The 21,306-nt window shown below is 42.9% G+C and overlaps 1 protein-coding gene across 2 annotated transcripts in view; it reads right to left on the bottom strand.

Moving 5' to 3' along the window:
- Window positions 1–17,453, bottom strand: part of TXNRD1 (thioredoxin reductase 1) — a 51,936-nt gene extending 34,483 nt beyond the window's left edge. Inside the window, exons 1-3 of one of the 2 annotated variants that reach the window (XM_074940871.1) lie at window positions 17,167–17,453; window positions 6,339–6,502; window positions 2,546–2,606 (exon numbers count right to left, since the gene is read on the bottom strand). In XM_074940871.1, the coding sequence (XP_074796972.1) occupies window positions 2,546–2,606; window positions 6,339–6,502; window positions 17,167–17,260 (319 nt within the window). In that variant the 5' untranslated portion in view covers window positions 17,261–17,453. The remainder of the gene's footprint in view (window positions 1–2,545; window positions 2,607–6,338; window positions 6,503–17,166) is intronic. The other variant, XM_074940882.1, reaches the window with a different exon arrangement.
- Window positions 17,454–21,306: the final 3,853 nt, after the last annotated feature.

The following is a 21,306-nucleotide window of genomic DNA, read 5'->3' as shown; positions in this document are numbered from 1 at the left end:
ATCTAGATCCTTCTCTGAGACAGAGGGCATTTAGGGCCACTCTCATAGTTGGTGTAAATTAGCATCGCTCTAATGAAGTTATGACTTCAGTGAGGGTGACCAGACATCCCGATTTAATAGGGACAGTCCAGATTTTTGGGTCTTTTTCTTATATAGGCTCCTATTACCCCCCACCCCAACCCCTGTCCTGATTTTTCACATTTGCTGTCTGGTCACCCTAACTTCAGTGGAGCTGTGCTAATTTACACCAGGTGAATATATGGCCCATAACACTAGGAAAACCCATAAAAAGCTGGTTGGACCATGATATTGGACTACATCTGGCACACTGTAACATTAAAGAAAATATGAAACTCCCCCGCCCCATCACTAAATATACATTAATGTTAACAGCACTATGAGATGGATTGTGTCTTAAAGGCACAACCCTGCACTGAATGTGTAAGGAGGGACTATGCTGCAATGGTAGCCCAGGAGGAATTCTTTCTAGGGTTTCCAGGAAGTGCACACTGCAGCTCTGCCACCCTTGAAATGGATGCAGTGTGTGCTCTCCTCACGTCTGGGCTCACCTGCTGGCCCACGCACAGACTCTACCCCCCGTGCCTGCCCCCTTTGTGGAAGAAAGCACCCTGTGATAGCTCAGTGGAGCAGGATAAGGGGAGAAAAGCACAAAGAGCTTTGACCCCAGCCCTTGTGCCCCCTGCACAGGGTCCATTAACAATCTGATACTATAAAAAAAAAACAAGAAACTCTTTACAGCATTAAAAAGCCAAACAAAATTCAATATTAAGTGCAAGAGTAAAATGGAGGGCCTGATTCTCATTTACTCTAAGGCCCCACCTGAGAACTTCAGACTAATGTTTGTGTAACTTCTAGTGCTGTAAGGAAAAAAAAAAGCAACTGTTGCTTACATAAGAAAGTGTGGTAGGTGTAAACCCTTAAAGTACTCGCCATGCAGATCTAAGAACTGCACTTCAAGACGAAGGTCTTTGTTGATTTAAGTAAGAATTTGCTCTCCATATCACAAAGCAGAAACTTTCTGCTGATTGACATTGGCGTGCACCAGCAAGAGAACCTTTACACAAGAATGAATTTGATTGAAAAATTAGCTGTCATTACTACTTTAACAATCTGGAAGAGACAACTTAAAAACAAATGCCTCGTTTTAACAATGATGTGCCAGTTGCTTTACTCCTATCACCTAGACCCTCAGCAATATGAGTTACATTAGTTTACAGTTCAACAGACTCAGGTTCAGTGGGCCAAATTCAAAGGTAATGTGCATAAGGCTCTTTTGCAGGGTGATGAGTGGGTGTAAATCATAAGACTAGATCTTTGCCCCAACAATTTCTCTTTGTGATCTTGCAGAGGGCAGCTATGTTGGCTTTATGCCTGTGGCTTCTGCCACCTCTCAACCCCATTGCAAGAGATGTATCAGGGCTGGCTTGGGTGACACTGCACTGATCCCTGGCCAAAGGACCATTGTAGCCTAAATTACCATAAAAATTAAAGCAGCCCTGTGGATAGTCTGTCTCAGGGGATGACCCAACCCCTGGCCCTGCTGAGATCAGAGGAAACATGAAGGTGGTTTAGAGCCACATTTGCCTTCACAGTCAGGGTTCAATCATTGGCTGTGCCAAAGTGAGCAAGTTGGTCAGTCAAAGATAATCTAAATGGGTATAATGTACACACAAGGGACTTTCTACGCCTCTCACTGACATCAGCATAAGCCAGGAATGACCCATTGAAGACAGAGGAGTTACATTACTGTAATGTCGTAAGTGAGATCAGAAGCAAGCCCTATAGGTATGGATGAAGGCGTATGTTACATGAACTTACAGTCTCACTAGCCTCACCTCTCAATTTAGCTACTTGCGTTTAATGTGTTTGAGAAGCATCGTACATATAAAAGCAACTTCACTACAATCTCACCTTCTCTCATAGGGGCTAAAACATTAAATAAAATAAAAGCAATATAGGATGAAGGAAGCATCACTATCATTTTCAGATACCATCATGCAAATCCCAGCCATAGCTATAGCAGAATGAAACACAACAGCAGTGAATCCCATTTGGTACAGTCGCTAGACCAATCTCACACTTGGTAAGGCAACTCACATCTTTTCATGTATTTATACCTGCTCTTGTATTTTCCACTCCATGCATCTGATGAAGTGGGTTCTAGCCCACAAAAGCTTATGCCCAAATAAATTTGTTAGTCTCTAAGGTGCCACAAGGACTCCTCGTTGTTCTTCCATTTGGTACTGTAGTTTTAACAGGTCAGGCAGAGGTTACTCTCAATAGTTGTTCTGAGGAGGCAGGTGAGGAAATGTTTCACCTGTTTTACAAGAATATCTATGCTCTTCATGAGGAAGAGATGCAAAAAATTTTTTATTTTTAGACTACAAGGAAGAACTGCAGTCTCATTGTTTGCAGATACAGCCAACGAGGAAGTAGTCACAGGAAATATTAAGAAAGACTGGTGCTCACAGACTGTGAGTATATTTATTAGCATACAAGAAACTCAACTGCAAAAGAGCCTTACCTGTCTTGTCTAGTTCAAGTGAACAATAGGGAACGCTCATGGATTTGAACAGCTCCTTCACCTGCATAAAGCACAGTGTATAAATATTGACATTAACACAAAGCACTGAACACCGAAATTTTCCATTCTTCCCTCTACTAGGCCACCCATTTATCCTCCTATCTGCTATCTACATTTAGCCCATAAGAATCCTCCCACTGAGAGGCGTGTAGATGAATGGCTAGGGAAGAACCTCAGAGGTCATAGGTTCTCTTCCTGGCTCTGCCACTGCCTCACTGTGTCCTTGCGCAAGTCACTTAGCCAGTCTCTGGGAAACACTGGGCCTTACTCCCAATGGTGAGCGTCACTGTCTTGCACAAGAAATTCCAATGAGTTCTCTTAGGGGCCAGAGGCCAGTGGTATAAGTTAGAGCAGCCTTGAAACTGCTCTAATTCAACCAGAGGCTTAGACCTAGTGATGAGCTGCCAAAATCTTAACAACTGGTTCCCTCCTCACCCCACGAGGGGGTCGTTGCCCACCCCCGCCCCCCGGGACTCCTGCCCCATCCAACCCCCCGCGTTCCTTGACGCCCCCCCCCCAGGATCCCTGCCCCATCCCCTGACTGCCCCCAGAACCAGGCAGGAGGGTCATGTGGGCCACCGTAGTGGGTGCCCACCCCACCCCACCCCTAAGAGCCAGAGGGACCTGCAGGGGGCCAGGTTGGGAGTCCCGGCAGTGCTTACCTGGGGCAGCTCCCAGGAAGCATCCAGCAGGTCCCTCTGGCTCCTAGGGGTGGGGGAGCGTAGCTGGGTGGGGAGCAGGGGGAACGGCTGCTCCCCCCACTGATCACATCAAAAGTGGCACCTTAGGCGCCGACTCCATGGGTGCTCTGGGGCTGGAGCACCCACGGGGAAAATTTGGTGGGTGCAGAGCACCCACTGGCAGCTCCCCGCCCTGCGCCCAGCCCCAGCTCACCTCCACTCTGCCTCCGCCCCTGAACGCGCCGCCCCGTTCTGCTTCTCCACTCCCCCCACCCCCAGCATCCCGCGAATCAGCTGTTCGGCGGGAAGCCAGGGAGGGCTGAGAAGCAGGCAGCAGCTTCCCGCTCAGGCCGAGGGGGGCAGAGGTAAGCTGGGGTGGGGAGTGGTTCCCCTGCGCCCTCTCCCCCTCTCCCCCCGGTTATCTGCTGTGACACGGGTGGCCCTCCTCACGCCCCCCTGCCCCAGCTCACCTCTGCCTCCCTGGGCCTGAGTGCGAAGCCGCCACCTGATTCTCAGCCCGCCCCAGTTTCTCATGTGAACAGCTGATTCGCGGGAAGCCTGAGGGGGGCGGCGAAGCAGAGCTGGGTGGTGTGTTCAGGGGAGGAGGTGGAGGCGGAGTGCAGGTGAGCTGGGGCGGGGGCAGGGAGCTGCTGGTGGGTGCTCTGCACCCACCAAATTTTCCCCTTGGGTGCTCCAGGGCTGGAACACCCACGGAGTCGGTGCCTAAGGCACCATTTTTGGCCGGTTAAATTTAGAAACCCTTTTAGAGCTGGTTGTCCCTCGCGGAACAACCGGTTCTAAAAGGGCTTCTAAATTTAACAACCGGTTCTAGCAAACCGGTGCGAACCAGCTCCAGGTCACCACTGCTTAGACCGCTGTAAACTGGCCCACAGGATCAAGGAGCTGGAACTGGCTACCCAAAGCCCTTCCTCCATTACACTCACCTCCCTAAGCCAAGCAGAACTCAGATGCAGAGTCAAATCTACCCTTGAGTTTTTGTTATCAATTTAATTTTGACAAGCCCTCTAAAATCCATTAAAAAGGAGTTATGTTAGCCTCATAACTGGTAAATCAGGAGTGAGGTAGATTGTTCTGCCATATTAGAAGTTAGCCGGGCAAGGAATTCATTAATTCTGATGCCTTAAAAATAGAGGTGAACACCAAAGTTCAAAATGTCTTATATTTTCCTCCATTTTTGCCACTCTGTCCTTATAATCAATGCCCTGAGAAAATCAGACACTCACACTATCTTATCTATCCATTACAAGTTTTATTTTACTACTGACACAAGAACTAGAATGATTTAATCTTAGTTGTGCTGTGGTCGTTCTGCTCTGTGGCTTTTAGTCTTAGGGCCCAATCTTGCTTCCATCCAAAGTTAAGCTTGATTTGAGTGAGAGCAAGATGTCGGATGATTTGAGCTAGAATTCAGTTAAAAATACTTTACATTAACAGTAGGGCTTCTGGTTTTAAGTTTTAACTGATAATACCAATAAAACACTACCAACTTAAAAAAAATTAAATTGGTGCTTATTCAATAAACACTGGAAAAACTCTGGAAATGGTTATTTGTATTTAAGGGCTTGTCTACATGGAGCAGTAATGCACACTACGGCGGTGATTTCTAATGCACTCTAATGTGTTGTGCATTAATTGGTTCGTGTAAACCCTTAGATTCCATAGTGTGCTTTAACGTAGTGCTGTTTGAAACAGTACTACATTGAAGTACACTAGGGAACATTATGAAGTGATTATTTATTACAGTATATACAAAGAGAAAGCCCCTTAGTGCCCTGATTTTTGGACATCTACATAAAATTGCTAAATTAAAAATAAATAATGAATCAAAAATTGCTAAAAATAAATCCTGCAAAACAGAAGCCCTAATAACAGGAACAATGGGGCTGTGCTCTAACATAGATCCCTCTGCTAATGTATAAAATCTTATTCCAATTGCCCATCGTTTTTAAAAATGATGTATTAACTTGAAATAAAACTTCTGTTCCCCTTTGAGAAAATGTAAATTATTTTTAAATTACATCCATTAGAGTACAAATGTACAATTAATGTGTAGAGGCATATGCAGGTAGTTACATAATAAGTGGGAAAATATCTTTATGTAGATGTGAATTTCCTTCTGGGAACTTCTCAACCTGAATAAGAGTTAAACACGTTATCCATAACAGAAAGAAAAAGTGGTCATCTTTTAACAGAAAGATCATCCTTAGTTAATCAAACCCAATAAATACGTGAAAAAGGCAGAAACTACTCTTCACAGTTCTGTTTCTCCAAAAGGACAAACTAGATAAATTAATAACTTTTCAAGAAATCTCTAAATAGCAGAGCAAGGGTATTACAGCAGCAAGGTAACTCAAGAATTGGCATTGACAAAGGGATGATAAATTCTGCACCAGAATTAATAAGAAATCTCATCTGGGTCATCTATCTGAGAACCTGACCCAAAGCCTTGAAGTCAATAGGAAAACTCTAATTTAGGATCAGGCCCGGAATGAATGGGCTGGGATGAAGAGCCAAAATTTAGCCCTTGCAACTTAATTTCCAGGTGGAGAACATCCGGAAACAGAACATTCTATGGCCCTCACTCAGCAAAGCACTTCAGCATATGCTTAGGTTTCAGCACATGCTTAAATATGTCCCACTGAAGTAAACATATGTTAGGCACATGCTTAAGTACTTTTCTGGATTGAGGCCTGTGAGCTGGAAGGTGAGGACCAGATATTTGTCAGGGACAGTGGGATGGGTGCCAGATGCAGGAGCAGTCTGCAGCTAGGATGAGAGACCAGACATACACTTTTTAGGGGGGAAAATAGAAAGACGGTTCTGGCCATGGCTGGACTAGGAAAAGTAGAGGAGACAGCAACCAAGACCTTGATCCTGAAAATGACTTCACATGGACAGACTCCTGTGCCCATGTGGAGCCATGCTGAAGTCAATGGGATCTGGCAACTCAATTACGTTAGTGAAATGAAGGACACTGAACTTGTAAGATATGACAAATCCTGTATATCTCTGTGTGAAAATTAACACATTACCTTAGCAGAGAGACTGCATGCTGTGTTACTGAAGATCATAACAGTGTTTTTATCTATGTAGGCCTGTATTTTAAACTGCAGGTCTGTATCTTTATTTTTGCAGGAAGCTGTAATGGCTTGTCCATTGCTTGCATTCTGAGTTGCATGGTGATAATCTTCTGCTGCTATAAGAAATTAAAACAAAGTGGAGTAACCAAAAACCAGACTGTAAAATGGTTTATGACAAAGATGACATGCTGAGAATAGGTTCAGATGAAATTAAAATATTAATAATTTATTTCAAAGGGTTTTTTAAAACAATTCCCTAATTTTAGTCACCTGGTTCCATTGTTCTGTCTCTGTCCCCGCTCACACACCAGCAGGCAAAGTCTAAGGGTATGATTATACTTGGAGTTGGGGGGTTGATTCCCAGCTCACATAGACATACTTGTGCTAGCTCGCATCAAGTTAGTGTGCTAAAAATAGCCGTGTAGCCGCAGTAGCAAGGGCAGCGGCAAGTGGCAGCGTGGGATAGCTGCCCTGAGTACCAACCCACCTAAACCCCATGAGCACATACTTAGCATGGCTAGCAGGTGCTGCCACTCACGGCTGCCCATGCTACCGCAGCTACTGTTTTAATGTGCTGCCTCAAAAGAGAGCTAGCATGAGTATGTCTACACGAGCTGGGGGGACTCACCCCCCCCCCAACTCCAAGTGTAGACGCAGCATAAGAGCATGAAATGCTGAACTCACGGAAGCCAATGGCAAAACTCCCACTGACTTCAATGAGGCCAGGATTTCATTGCATGACATTTTATGAAAACGCCTTACCATTCACATTTTTTGCTCTAGAAATCATAACTGAGGCAAGCTTTCAGGATTTGGCTCTGTTCCTGCAATCGGATCCATGCAGGAAGATCCCTGAATCCTTATAGAACCTAATTACTGGGGTCCACCTATTCAGATCTCATTTCAGAATTGGAGCCTTCAGCATCGTCAGCTGAGCATCAGTGTTCCAAGAGAGGCTCAAACCTTTATCATATTCTTTTCCCACGTGACTGTGGCACGTTTTCAGTAAAGCATATAGGGATTTAGTCATGAGGCTCTAATTAATGTTAATGGAGATGTTTTACATCAGGGTAAATAGATTATGTGCTAATCTTAAATGTTTCCAGAGCATTCACAATATAAATTACACAAGCCTAGTATAGAACAAGGTTGTAGCAATTAATTCAATAGCTCCTAAACTTTAATAATACCCCTCTTAATGACAGAATTTACTACTAATTATTTACTAATACTGATTTACTCCAGTATCTGAACATTTCCATCTCCCATTTTATTTTAAAGTAAATAAAACTGGTTAAAATAAACAAATATAAAACTACTGTAGCTTTGTAGTATAACAAATGTCAATAATAGGTCTCATAAAAAGCTTTATATGACACATTTAGTTATAACTTATAAGAACCATCCTATAAGACCAACAATAATTCTTAGCAATTAGGCTCTGATTAATCAATTTCAGTAGCAATTAGGAGCCTAAATACCCTTGTGGATCTGGGACATTGTATGAAAATAGTCTAAAAATAGACTAACATTAACTAATGATATCATTTTTCCTGTTTCTCCATTACCTCCCTAATATTTTTTATTTTTCCTTGTCATGTCATGTTTGAATTTAGAACAAAAATCCCACAAACTAAATGGGATTACTTTTCTGTGTAAGAACTGCATAAATGAGTAAGGGTTTCCAGGATCAGGTCCTGAAATTGTGAACTCCTCATGGTTAGAACTGTGTTTTTTAGTTATTTGTAAAGCACCACACCCATGTACAATGTAACAGAAAACAGACTAACATGGCTGCTACTGTATACATCATACGGATACAAATAATAGTTAAAATATAAATATATTTCACATTTAATAAAATTCAAACCATTATATAATCTAACATTTCATGATCTTTTGGACATACCCATATCAATTACTGAACAGTGGAATATCATTTTAACATGACTAATAAGATGCAGCATACTGTAAGTGGCATAAACACACTATGTGACTAGTCTCTATAAAGTCTCTATTGTCACTTGTTTGAGATGACCTGCATATCTGGGCTTCCTGCCTTGATGCTCATAGTTATTGTGGTCAACACAAATCTGGGGCAACCACAACAACAACAACTAGCTCTTATGGCAGACATTTAATGGATTAAAAACTGGCTAAATGAGGAATCATCATCATCAAGCGGGTGTGTTTCCAGTGGGGTCCTGCAGGAATTGGTTCTTGGCCCTGTGCTATTTAACATTCTTATCAGTGACATGGAAGAAAATATAAAATCATCACTGAAAAAGTCTGCAGGAAGTGGCAAAAAAATTGAGGAAGTGGCAAATAATGAAGAGGACAGGTCACCAATTGAGAGTGATCTGGACTGCTTAGTAAACTGAGTACAAGCAAACAGCATGTGTTTTAATATGACTAAATGTAAATTAGGGATGTAAAAGTTTAACCGGTAAACTGGTTAACCGATAAGCTTGATGCTTATCGGTTTCTGTTAACGATTAAACTCCGCCCAGGGACCCAGCTGCTGCCCCACACGCCCGCGGTCCCTCCAGGCTGCTAGCCCCACACCCGGGGCTCTGCTGCTATCCACCATCCTGGCATCCCTGCATGGCTGGCATCCCAGCTCCCGCCCCATGCCAGGGCTCTGCTGCTACCCGGCACCCCAGCATGCCTGGGGTCCCTCCGGGCTCCCGGCCCCACGCTGGTGGTCCCTCCCAGCAGTGGGGATCCCCAGGGGTGACAGCAGAGCCCCACGTAAAATGTGGGGGTGCTGCAGCACCCTCTGCTTCGCTAGTTTCCCGGGTAAATGTTTAACCGTGTAACTGATAGAATTTTAATTGGTTACAGTTTTTTACAGGTTATTTACATCCCTAATGTAAATATCTAGGGCCAAAAAATGTAGGCCATACTTACAGGATGGATGACTAATCTGGGAAGTAGTGACTCTGAAAAAGATTTGGGGGCTACGTTAGATAATCAACTGAACATAAGATCTCAGTGTGACGCTGTAGCCAAAAGAGCTAATGCAATCTTGGAATGCAGAAATGAGAATCTTGAGTAGGAGTTGAGAGGTTACTGGTGCAACTGCTGCTTGAATACTGTGTCCAGTTCTGGTGCCCACAGTTCAAAAAGGAGGTTGATAAATTGGAAAGGGCTCAGGGAAGAGCCATGAGAATAATTAAAGGATTAGACAACATGCCTTGTAGTGATAGACTCAAAGAGTTCAGTCTATTTAGCTCAACGAAAAGAAGGTTAAGGGGTGACTTGATTACAGTCTATAAGTATTTACCTGAGGAACTATATTTAATAAAGAGCTCTTCAAACTAGCAGAGAAATAAATACATAACACAACCCAATGGCTTGAAGTTGAAGCTAGACAAATTCAGCCTGGAAATAAGGTGTAAATTTTTTAAAAGTGAGAGTAATTAACCACTAGACCAAAGGGATGTGGTGGATTCTCCATCACTGGCAATTTTAAAATCAAGATTGGATGTTTTTCTAAAAAATCTGCTCTAGGAACTATTTTGGAGAATTTCTATGGCCAGACTAGATGATCACAATGGTCCCTTCTGGCCTTGAAATCTATGGATCTGTTACCCCCTTAACTCTTTTGCAGACCTTTATCTACCCTTAGTCATCTTGTTCCCTCTGCCCCCATTCTTAACTGCTATCTTGGTCCTATCAAGAAAAATCCTGCAATATTTATAATCTCTAAATACACTGTTTAGTGGGCAATCTCTTGTGAACAGAGATTTTCTCATCATGGTGAAAATATAAATAGGCTTAAAGATTGGTGAACTGGTTCTGGTTCATAGGCGCCAGAGATGGTCAAGCTGGTGAGGGTGAGTGTGAGAGGGGAAGAGGAGGGTCAGGCTTGGGGGTGGCGGGGGGAGGGTATTCCCTCCACGGCTCTGGGAAGGAACTGTTTTGGTTGGTTGGCCCACTCCCACCCCCTCACGCATGCACACCCTTCTCATAGAATCACAGAAATGTAGGGCTGGAAGGGACCTCAAGAGGTCATCTAGTCCAGTCCCCTGCACTGTAGCAGGGCCAAGTAAACCTAGATCATCTCTGATTGGTGTTTGTCCAAACTGTTCTTAGAAATCTACAGTGATGGGGATTCCACAACCTCCCTGGGAAGCCGTTTCAGAGCTTAACTACCTTTATAATTAGAAAAAACTTTCTAATATCTGACCTAAATCTCCCTTGCTGCAGATTAAGCCAATTACTTCTCCTACCTTCAGTGGACATGGAGAACAATTGATCACTTTCCTTTTTATAACAAGCCCTTAACATATTTGCGGATTCTTATCAGGTCCCCCCTCAGTCTTCTTTTCTCAAAACTAAGCTTCCCCAGGTTTTTTTTAACCTTTCCTCATAGGTCAGCTTTTCTAAACCTTATATAAAATTTTTGATGCTCTTCTCTGGACTCTCTCCAATTTGCCCCCATCTTTCTTAAAGTGTGGTGCCCAGACAGTACTCCAGATAAGACCTCACCAGTGCCGAGTAAAGCGTGACAATTATTTCCACGTTTTCCATGACACTCCTGTTAATACCCCCCAGAATATTAGCCTTTTTGCAGTCCTTCTGGCACCCATGGGTGGTGGTGCCCACCTTATAACTTTTAGCCTAGTGGTTAGAACACTTGCCTAGGCTGTGGAAGAACCTTGTTCAAATCTTTTCTCCCTTTCAGGCAGGGGAGGGAACTGAACCTGTCTCCCACATCCCAAGCAAGTACTCCTGCCACTGGGCTAAAAGTTATAAGGTGGACACCACCATTGGCCAGATTTTAAATGGGACCCAATCTAATAAGCAGCCCCTCAGCACACTTACAAGATCAGGCCCTGCATGCAAGATAGGTGCCTATCTTTCCCGTTTATCAATCCTTCTGTGGCTTAGGCAGGAGACAGGCATCCAGATGCCTAGAGGGAGGCAGCAGCGTGCTTGTTCAGAGGCAGAAATTTAGGTACCAAGGGAACTTGTACCCTGAAAATCTTGGTGTCAAATTAGTTTAGACGCCTACAGAGTTCAATAGTTTTGTGGATCACTAAAGAGCCTAAAACTGGGACTTAGGCATCTAAAAACTTTTTGTGAATCTAGCACCAAGTGCTTAGGAATTCGGTATCATCCTCCTCATTTTACAGGTGGGGAAACCAAGGCACAGAGGACTGAATTGACTTGTCCAAGGTCACGCAGCAGAGCTGGGAATAGAATCCTGAGTCCTAGTCCACTGCTCTAACAAACAACACTGCCTGATGCACACCAGTAAAACTATTCCTTTCTGAACCATCTCTATCTATTATTTACTATCAGGTCTGCATTTTAGTGACACAGAACATCACAACCAAACACAGGGAAGTACCTTGCATTAAAGGAAGAGTACCATCAACCAAGTATCAAAAGTGAACGTGGTCAAAGGAAACCAAGCTTTCCTAAGCAGCGTCCCAGCATCTCTGAAAGTGTTTTGAGGCTAAGTGTAGAATGAGTGGGCAGTAGAAGAGAGTCCAGATCCTAGAGATTTGCAGTCTGGAAGCTCTCAGGTGTTAGCAGCATGACAAAGGTAGACCTGACAGTTCTAGAAGGGTGGTATATTATAACTTTATTAAATTCAAGACATGACACTATTCAAAATAAAACAAAGTGAATAAAATCCTTTCGTTCAATACTGTACACATGACGCAGAAATATCAGTGAATTTCTATAGCATGTATTTCACCTTCATTTAGTTTGTACTAAAACACAAAAGTAAACTTTAAAATAGCTCAAATATCTCATTCAGCAATTTGAACTGTAAACAGCTTGTGCATTTCTATTAGAAGGAGAGCATTATAGTAATGCTCCATTAATGAGCACCTCTTTTCTTGTGCTTATCTTTAAAAGGATAAATATGTGGTTGAAGGCAGGTATATCAGTCTTAGAATGTTTAAAGACCTTCTAATATGACCTGGAAAAGGTTACCTCAGGTTAATTATAAACACCTGAGTCTAATTAAGGACAGCCTGTGACCTTTAGAAACCTCTTCCAGTTAGAGTGAGGGAGAGAGGAGAGGAGCAGGCAGCAAAAGGGCTGTGTGCAGTGAGGAGGGAAGGTTTTTCCAAATAAAGAGCTGTTTTTCTTAATAAGAGAAATGTGTTTATTTCTGTTTTGGGAGCGGGCCTTGGTTCCCAGCATAGCTGGGCACAGAGTGGGTTAGAGGGTGGCTGGCAATTGGTAGCCAGCATATGAAGAGGCATACTCCAGTGAGAGGTAGGAAATGGACTCTTGTTTGTTTAAGGAAGCTCTTGGACCAAACCTAGGGCCTCCTCTAATTACACCAACAGGAAGAACTAAACTTCTAGAGTAGGACTGATTTACCTCACACGCGCCCAATACCATTGGGAGAAACGCTGCGCCCTGACATGATGAAAGAGGTGTATTGTCACACATGGTATTAGGGATGGGATTTGGCACAGCTGACTTTTCCCAGAGAGAGGGAAACCATTTTGGAGAATGGAGGAAGTGGTGAGGGTGTGAACACAGCAGGAGACAGTCAACTGCTGATAAACCAGGCAACACAAGACCAAGTCACTCTATGCAAAGTAGTGAGACAACTAAAAGCCCTGACTCAGATGGGAGGTGGCCACAAGGGAACTTAATCCCTGAAGGCTAACAGTTATCTATAAAAAATGACAGAGGCATGACATCAAGGCGTATCTCCTCACATTTGAAAGAACAGCCCTATAGGAGGCCTGGCTCCGAGACCAGTGGGCCAGTATCCTCACTTCTGGTTCCTTTCCCATATTGGGCGACTCAGAAGGCATACTATGACATGCCAACAGAAACTGCTAAAGACTACTTCCAGACAACTACAGCCATAGGGGCCCAGAGATTCCACTAGTGGAGATACCCAGAGACAAAGCACCAAGATCACAACTGTTCAACCTGATCCATCTGAGACAGGAGTGGCTGCCTTCCGGGACCAACAGCATGGAAAAAAATCACGGAACTCTTGGGTTTGGACAGATTCCTGAGAAGACTACCACGAGACCTCTGAGGGTAGGCTGGCCAAAACGACCCTTCCTCTTATGATGATTTAGTCACCCTCATAGAGAGGCACTTAATGGCCAGAAAGCTTTCTCAGGTGATCAAAGATGTGCCAGATGATGAAGCCAGTCTCAGTCCTAAAGGCCCAGACCTCAGAAAGTTTGGGTAGGACTATGTTGGGGAGGAGGGATGCCGAAAGAGAGCTGAGGCCAAAAAGGACCTTTGGGAACCAGGGAGAGAAGGCAATGGGATAAGACCTAATAGCTCAAAGAATGAGGGAATACCCTGGACTGTGTACAGATGTTATGCTTGTTTTTATTCCTACGTGTTTTGTTCAGTCTTGTTAAAGTTCCTCAAGAATTTCGGTTATTTCACATTTGTTTTTGGGTGTCTTAAGTTGGGCTCCCAAAATCATTGGCCACTTTCAAAAATGTTGATCTTTGTTTCCCCTTTTGTTCCTGTGGGTCTCTCTCACAGCAACCCGGGAGATTTTTTTCTTTTTCTAATAAAGGAATATGATTGTGAAACCACAAAAACTGTCAAGAGACATCAGGGCAGGTGCAGGATCTTATGCTACTTTTAACTTATTTATTTTCAAACTGACAAAATGTCCATTTGATGGTGTTATGCTTGTGGGGAACTAGGGGATATAGAAAAACACATAGAAATAAAAAAAATGCATATTGAATGAGCATTAGGCTGGCAAGGAAATGTACTGGCAGTTCATATGCTAAGGGATAAGTCCTGCTCTCAGTTACTACTGAGGTCATTAAGGGTATGCCTACACTACAAGTGCTGCAGCTGTGTTGCTGCAGCTATGCAACGGTAGCACAGTAGTGTAGACACTTGGTACAGCAATGGAAGGGATTTTTCTTTTGTAGAAAATCTCCCCCCTCGAGAGGCGGTAGCCAGGTCAACCTAGTGGTGTCTCCACTGGGGCTTAGATTGGCTCAATTATGTCTCTCGGGGTGTCGATTTTTCACACCCTTGAGTGACATAGCCAAATCAAGCTAAATTTTAGGTGCAGACTAGGCCTAAGATTGCACTGATGTAAGCGAGGACAAAATTGAGCCCAGAGTCTGCAAGCTCGCATCCGTCAACAGTAATGCTATGTGACCACAGCTATGAAGCATTGTTTGTTATATTTTGAAAGTCCACACGCACAATAATATGGCAGAAACGTTTACAGGAAACAGCACAAAGAGAAATAAAATGAGTTTGGGCCTAATTCGTCACTGCATTACCCCAGTTTCACGCTGATGTAATTTCACTGATTTCAGTACAGTTACGCTGGCATTAATGTAGAGTAACACAGCAGTGATTTGGGCCCCTTCTCTTCATACCATGAAGTTGTGTTGGATTTTGGGGCTCTGCCAGCTATTATTAGTAAAAGAAAATGTGCAAAAGTGATTTTTAATAGTAACAATATTTTACATCTCTACCCTCGAAGGGCCTAATACCGAACTCACTCCAAGATTCCAGTTAGAATCTTTCCATACATGCCAGTGACAAGGAATTGCGTCTCAAGAGCCCAACCCTCAACTCCTACTGAAGTCATCGGAAGTATAAGGCACTCAGCACCTCACAAATTTGGACCGAGGTGTGGAGTTGGGGGAGATGAGGACATGGAGCTGGGGGAGGGGAGGGGAGATTCTATGGACTATATAGTATGTGATCATGTGTAAAGCTAAGATTTAATCATGGGTATTTTTAGTAAAATTCATGGACAGGTCACGGGCAATAAACAAAAGTTCACGGCCCTGTGACCTGCCCATAACCTGTACTATATACCCCTGACTAAATCTTGGGTGCTCTGGGGGGGTTCCAGGAGCAAAGCTGCTGCTCTGGAGGGGCGGCTCCTCTCTGCATTGTATTTCTGGGGAAGCTGTATATAAAACAGATGTAAAGTGGTTTACATTATCTTACAGAACTACAAAAGTGTTTTAGCCCTGACGATTCTTCAAGTATCATATATACAAAAATGCTCTATGGCAACAACAAAACAAAAAACAACCAACCCATATCCAAATTTGAGGGAGTGAGGGCTGTGTATTAAAAACTTTCCATAATCCAAAAATATGTAATGTTTTTAAAGTTTCCTTCAGCCTTGAATGCCCTATTAAAATATTACATATTTAAAATGGCTTATGGTTTACTCTAGATACTTAGTTTTTTGTTTTTTGTTTTAAATCTCAGCCATTCAGCATTTCAAACCCTTTACATTTTTAAATCACTTTTTACAGTTTTTTAGTGAATGTATTCTTCATGCTAAGTGCCAAGCTGATAGCACTGGAGATGGACGTCCTGACATTGATTTATCCATAGAACAAATGCAAAACAGACAGCTGAAGTGCAAGCTTCTTCACACGGTACTGCTAGCTGCCTTAGTCCTAACCTGGACTGTAGGGACCCTCTCTATGGGTGAGAGGACAATTCAGTCTTCATGTCACTTCAAAATTTGCCATCTCTGCTGTGAATGCTACCAGGGTGCCATTTATGATGATAAGAACTTCTGTGATATGGACACCTACTCAAGGAATCTTGCACTCAGTGACTAGGGCTACCATGCTGGTAAATACTAATCGCTAGATTTTGATGTCCTTATTCATTGGCATTGTACTCCCTGACTAGCCCCACTCATTTAAGTTAGTTTATTAATGGAGTAAAGTACTACTGAACATCATCATCATTAATTACTTGTATTATCAAAGTACCTAGAAGTCCCACTCATGGACCAGGTCCCTATTGTGCCAGGTGCTGTACAAACACAGAACAAAACGACAGGTTATCAGAATCTGGCCATAAATAGATAGGAACTGAATCAACCACATCATCTTTGTTTCATATAAACCAGATCAAGATTTTGATAAGTATAAGCAATCACAGAAAACAATTCGATTTCTCAAGTTGAATTTTAGAAACATATTATTACTGAAGCCTTGTCTGCAGTCACACATTTACTTCATTAAACAGGTCTATCTTTTCCAAAATTACATACACAGGTACCTAAAAAGTCCCAGTATAAGAAGTCCTGAGTTAGGGTTAGAAGAGGGAAATGAAGCAGAAAGATAGCTACAGAGCTCTCAATTTTATGTTGCCCCCCCCACACACACACACACACAATTTTTAGCTTCAGTGTCTGAGACTTATGAATTCTTTTACCAGAAAATCTAAATGTTTCATTGTCAGTTTATGGACCAGAGCTATCGATTAATTGGCATTTGTCAAGTACTTTGAGTAAGGGCTGCAAGTACTGTGTATTTTTAGGCAGATATGTAGAAAGATGGTCTATACAGTTAGCTATTTCGCTGCAGAGACTCACACCTGATCAACGTAGGAGCCCGAGATTTTCAAAAGCAACTAGTGATTTGGGGTGCTTTTATTTTGGGGCACCTAGCTTAGTTCGGGCACCTTAAACGGGCTTGATTTTCATGGGGCAGGCACTTGGCACCTTCTGCAAATCAGGCCCCAATCTATGAAGTTGGGCACCCCAAATCACTAGCCAGTGGCAGGGCTGCACATCTTGGCCGATACCCACACAGAAGAAAAATCGCAGGCTTCCACTGCGGAAGCCCCCGCGCTTGGCAGGCAGGCCCCCGGCAGGGAGAGACGTGAGGAGGTGGGGAGGCGCTGGGGAGCGGCTGCCACCTGGCACGGGCAGAGCGAACTTTCTGCTGCTGCGGGAGCCGAGCCCCGCTCCCTGCTCCCACCTTCCTGCCCGGCTGCCGCCTGGTCCCCGCCCGAGGGGCGGGATGCCTACCTGCTCGGTGGGGCTGCTCCCGGCGGGGGCTACTGGGGCGGGCAGCCTGTTCGGCCGGCAGCACCGCTTTGCCCTTCCTCACCGAGCTCCCCATGGCGCGGGTCTGAGCGCATCCTCCTCCAGCGGCTCCCAGGGAGGGGCCGCGCAGCGCCCTCTGTCAGGCCAGCCCCAGACAAGGACGCAAGGGAAGCCCGAGCTCCAGCGAACGGAGCTGCGCCCCCCTCTCCTGCGAGGCGAAGCTCCGCTCGCAATAGCAATAGGGCCGCCGGCAAACCCCGCCCCACGTGCTTGCAGCGCTGGAACTGGTTTCCAGGGCCTGGGGCGACCCCTGCCGGCGGACGCGCCTCAGCTACTGCGTGCTGCAGACGATGCTGGACCGCCTCTTGGCTCCCAATTGATTCTTTTTTACACCAGGCTGTTTAACAAACTGAGCTGCCCCTGGAAGGAGAAATGTGGAGGGGGAATCACAGCAGCTGTTTAGTGAATTGGCCTGTGCCCAAATCCGCAGTCTTGAGGAGCTGATGAGGGGCAGCTCCCTTGTGACTTTATTAATTAATGATTAATTAATGTCTTAGCGATTGGCTGAACAAGAAGTAGGCCTGAGTGGACTTCTGGGCTGTAAAGTTTTACATTGTTTTGGTTTTGAGTGCAGTCATGTGACAAAAAAAATCTCCATTTGTAAGTTGTGCTTTCACCATCAAGAGATTGCACTACAGTGCTTGTATGAGGTGAATTGAAAAATACTATGTCTTTTGTTTATCATTTTTACAGTGCAAATATTTGTAATCAAAAATAATAATATCAAGTGAGCATAGTACACTTTGTATTCTGTGTTGTAATTTAAATCAATATATTTGAAAATGTAGAAAAACATCAAAAATATTTCAATTGGTATTCTGTTGTTTAACAATGTGATTAAAACTGTGATTAATTGCTATTATTTTTTGAGTTAATTGCGTGATTTAACTATGATTAATCGACAGCCCTAACTTTTAGACAAGCATACCTCAAACTACTGTACATACCATAGACACAACAGATGAGGTGTCTTAGAAGTAAAAGATATTACTCGATTTCCTTGGAAGACCAATGCAGCTAAAATAAGGCATTGAGTAAAGGTGGGGGGGATTTTCTTCAATATAAAAATATGCAGAAACTACCTACTAAAACTGGAGCTTTAGCAGGTCAGCTCAAGAAGCATATTGCAAACTGACATGGAATTAGAACAGAGCACATGGCAAAACATATTTTAAAAGTTAAATATCCCTACTTTTTTTTTTTTGAATTTTTTTTTATTTTGGAACCATGCTCAAAGGGACACTACAAAGAGGTTAAGTGAAAAATTAAAAATATGACCTGTCCTTATTGTAATCCTACTTGCAACCATCCACCCATATGGGAATGCAATGTGGCCTAGTGGATAGAACAGTGGAGTGGAATCAGGTGACCTGGTTCTATTCCCTGCTCTGTTGCTGGCCTGAGGGCTGACCTTGGACAAATCATTTCACCTATCAGTGCCTCAGTTTCCCATGTGTGAAGCGGAGATGATACTTGTCTCCTTTGTAAAATGCTTTAAGATCTACAGGTGAAAAGCACTACATAAGAGCTAGATATAATTATTATATTTATCTTTTTCATTTCTGATTTCAAAAATATTAAAAAGGGGTAAAAGAGGACAACTTTAACTATAAGTAAATCACAGACAGTAGCACGTGTCCGCATATGCTGTCTAGCTTTTGGAAACATTTGGATTAAAAAAAAAAAACCAAGGATGGACTCTGAAAGTAAAGATCTACATATGGGACAATTTTCAGCATGTCTTTTTTTTCCAAAACCAATAATTTCCAACTTAGAAAGTATTAAAGAAAGAAAACATTTGACTTTGTATGTGTCTCACTGAAATTCAGTGGCCTTAGCTATGGAGGAAGTCAGACTAGATGATGATAATGGGTTTCTTCTGGTCTTAAATTATAAGCTACTACAGTTCTGCTTAGAAGCCCCAACCAAAATTGAGATACCCTTATGATAGATGTTGAAGGTACACATGAAGGTAGATGTTGAAGGTACAGAATTTACAGTGTAAAGAGACAAGGCAAAAGATGGGAGAGAAAGTCTATGAATCTATAAAAGGAAAACAACAGCATACATGTGATGTGGTTTTCTTACTGTTTCATTGAAATTGTGCATTTCCTTTCTCTTTGTATGGAAATATGTGATTGGCCAAACCAGCTCAGACAATAAGTCCATCAAAGCTGGTATCCTATTCTTGCTTATGGCCAATACCTGATGTTTAAAAAAAAAATTCTTGTCTTTGTGAACAAATCATCTCTTCCATTATGCAGGTTGATTATATGCTGGGGGTGGGGAGAATGAAAAGAAGGATACATGCTGAGAGGAAGAATGACCTTGTGGTTAAAGCATTAGACTGGGATTCAGGAGATCTAGGTTCATTCTGTAGCTTGGTCATAGACTTTAAGTGATCATGGGAAAATCATTCTTGTTATCCATATCTCAGTTCCCCAGCTGTAAAATGGAGATAATTATCCTTCTTTTTTTCCCCACCTTTATACCTGTCTTGTCTACTTAGATTGTAACCTCTCTGGGGCAGGGACACTCTCTCGCTATGTGTTTGTACAGCACCTAGCACAATGAGACACTGATCTAGGGTGACCAGATAGCAAATGTGAAAAATCGGGATGGGGGTGGGGTGTAATCGGAGCCTATGTAAAAAAAAAAAGCCCCAAATATCGGGACTGTCCCTATAAAATCGGGACATCTGGTCACCCTACCCTGATCTCACTTGGGGCTTCTATGCACTACCATAATACAAATAACAAACAACACGAGGGATCTCTATGGAAAGGAAACCTCTTTCTCTACTCTCACAGTGGTGGTGGAATAGCCTCCATGCTCAAGGGGTATAACCTCCCAGAAACCCGTTCTGTTTGCACGGATGACTTGTGCCAGTTCCATTACAAATGCTGTACAGTGCTCCCATCCTACAATCCAATCTCCACCATTAATTGGAGTTTCAAGTACCAAAAAATTACACTTGAATTTCTGAAACACTTTTGTTGACTAAGGCCATGATCCTGCGAACAGATATGCATACAAATAACGTCACATGTGAGTAGTCCCATTGAACTCATCAGTATTCACATGCATAAAGATGTTCACGTGCATAGGAGTTTGCAGGATTGGGACCTAAATCTGGTATGTAAGTATACTGACCTCTATCTAATTTAAAACCCCAAGGGGTTAAGCCATTTCATTTTGTACAAAGTGGATAAACCAACAGGCAAAATATTTTTACCAAAGCCATATTTTTTAAATGGAAACCTCTGGCCCACCCTGTTAAATGACTTCTAAGGCAAAAGAATAATAATTTGGAGTTAAGATAATTAAATCTATAAATGCATAAACTGCTATCTTCATTTAATTAAGATGACTTTATTACAGTGCACTTATAAATGAAGCAGTGCTCCTGATCTAGCAATGAGAATGATCACCGAGATTTTGCAGTTAATATCTGCATTCACTCATCTATATAGCAATAATTATTATAATAGAGGGTAATAACTAGAACAGTCATTCAGGGACTACGGTTTCAGACTTAGGGATATAAAATCATTCTCAGGATAGGCTGTGGGAAGACATTCTACTCCACCAAGCCCCACAAAGTCTTCAAAGGGACACCATCAAATGGACATTTTGTCAGTTTGAAAACAAATAAGGTAAAAGTAGCATAAGATACTGCACCTGCCCTGGTATCTCTTGACAATTTTTGTGGTTTCACAATCACATTCCTTTATTAGAAAAAGAAAAATATCTCCTAGGTTGCTGTGTGAAAGACCCACAGGAACAAAAGGGGAAACAAAGATCAACATTTTTGAAAGTGGCCAATGATTTTGGGAGCCCAACTTAAGACACCCAAAAACAGAGGTGCCCAAAATCAATGAAAATGTGGCTGCATCTGACTGTAAAGGGGGGACAGTGAAAGGGAACTATACACTGTCTAGTGCACAAAATAAGAAAACTGAAAATATATTTTCCTAATGTCTTTCAGTTATATTTATTGTAGATGTTACATGCCACAAGAGTAGGTAAGTAAATTTAAACAAAAGTTCCTGCTGCTACTGA

Source organism: Natator depressus, chromosome 1 (assembly GCF_965152275.1).
Source record: "Natator depressus isolate rNatDep1 chromosome 1, rNatDep2.hap1, whole genome shotgun sequence".
Lineage (NCBI taxonomy): Eukaryota > Metazoa > Chordata > Testudines > Cheloniidae > Natator > Natator depressus.
The sequence above is the reverse complement of the archived record's forward strand: the minus strand, read 5'-3'. Positions and strand labels throughout refer to the sequence as shown.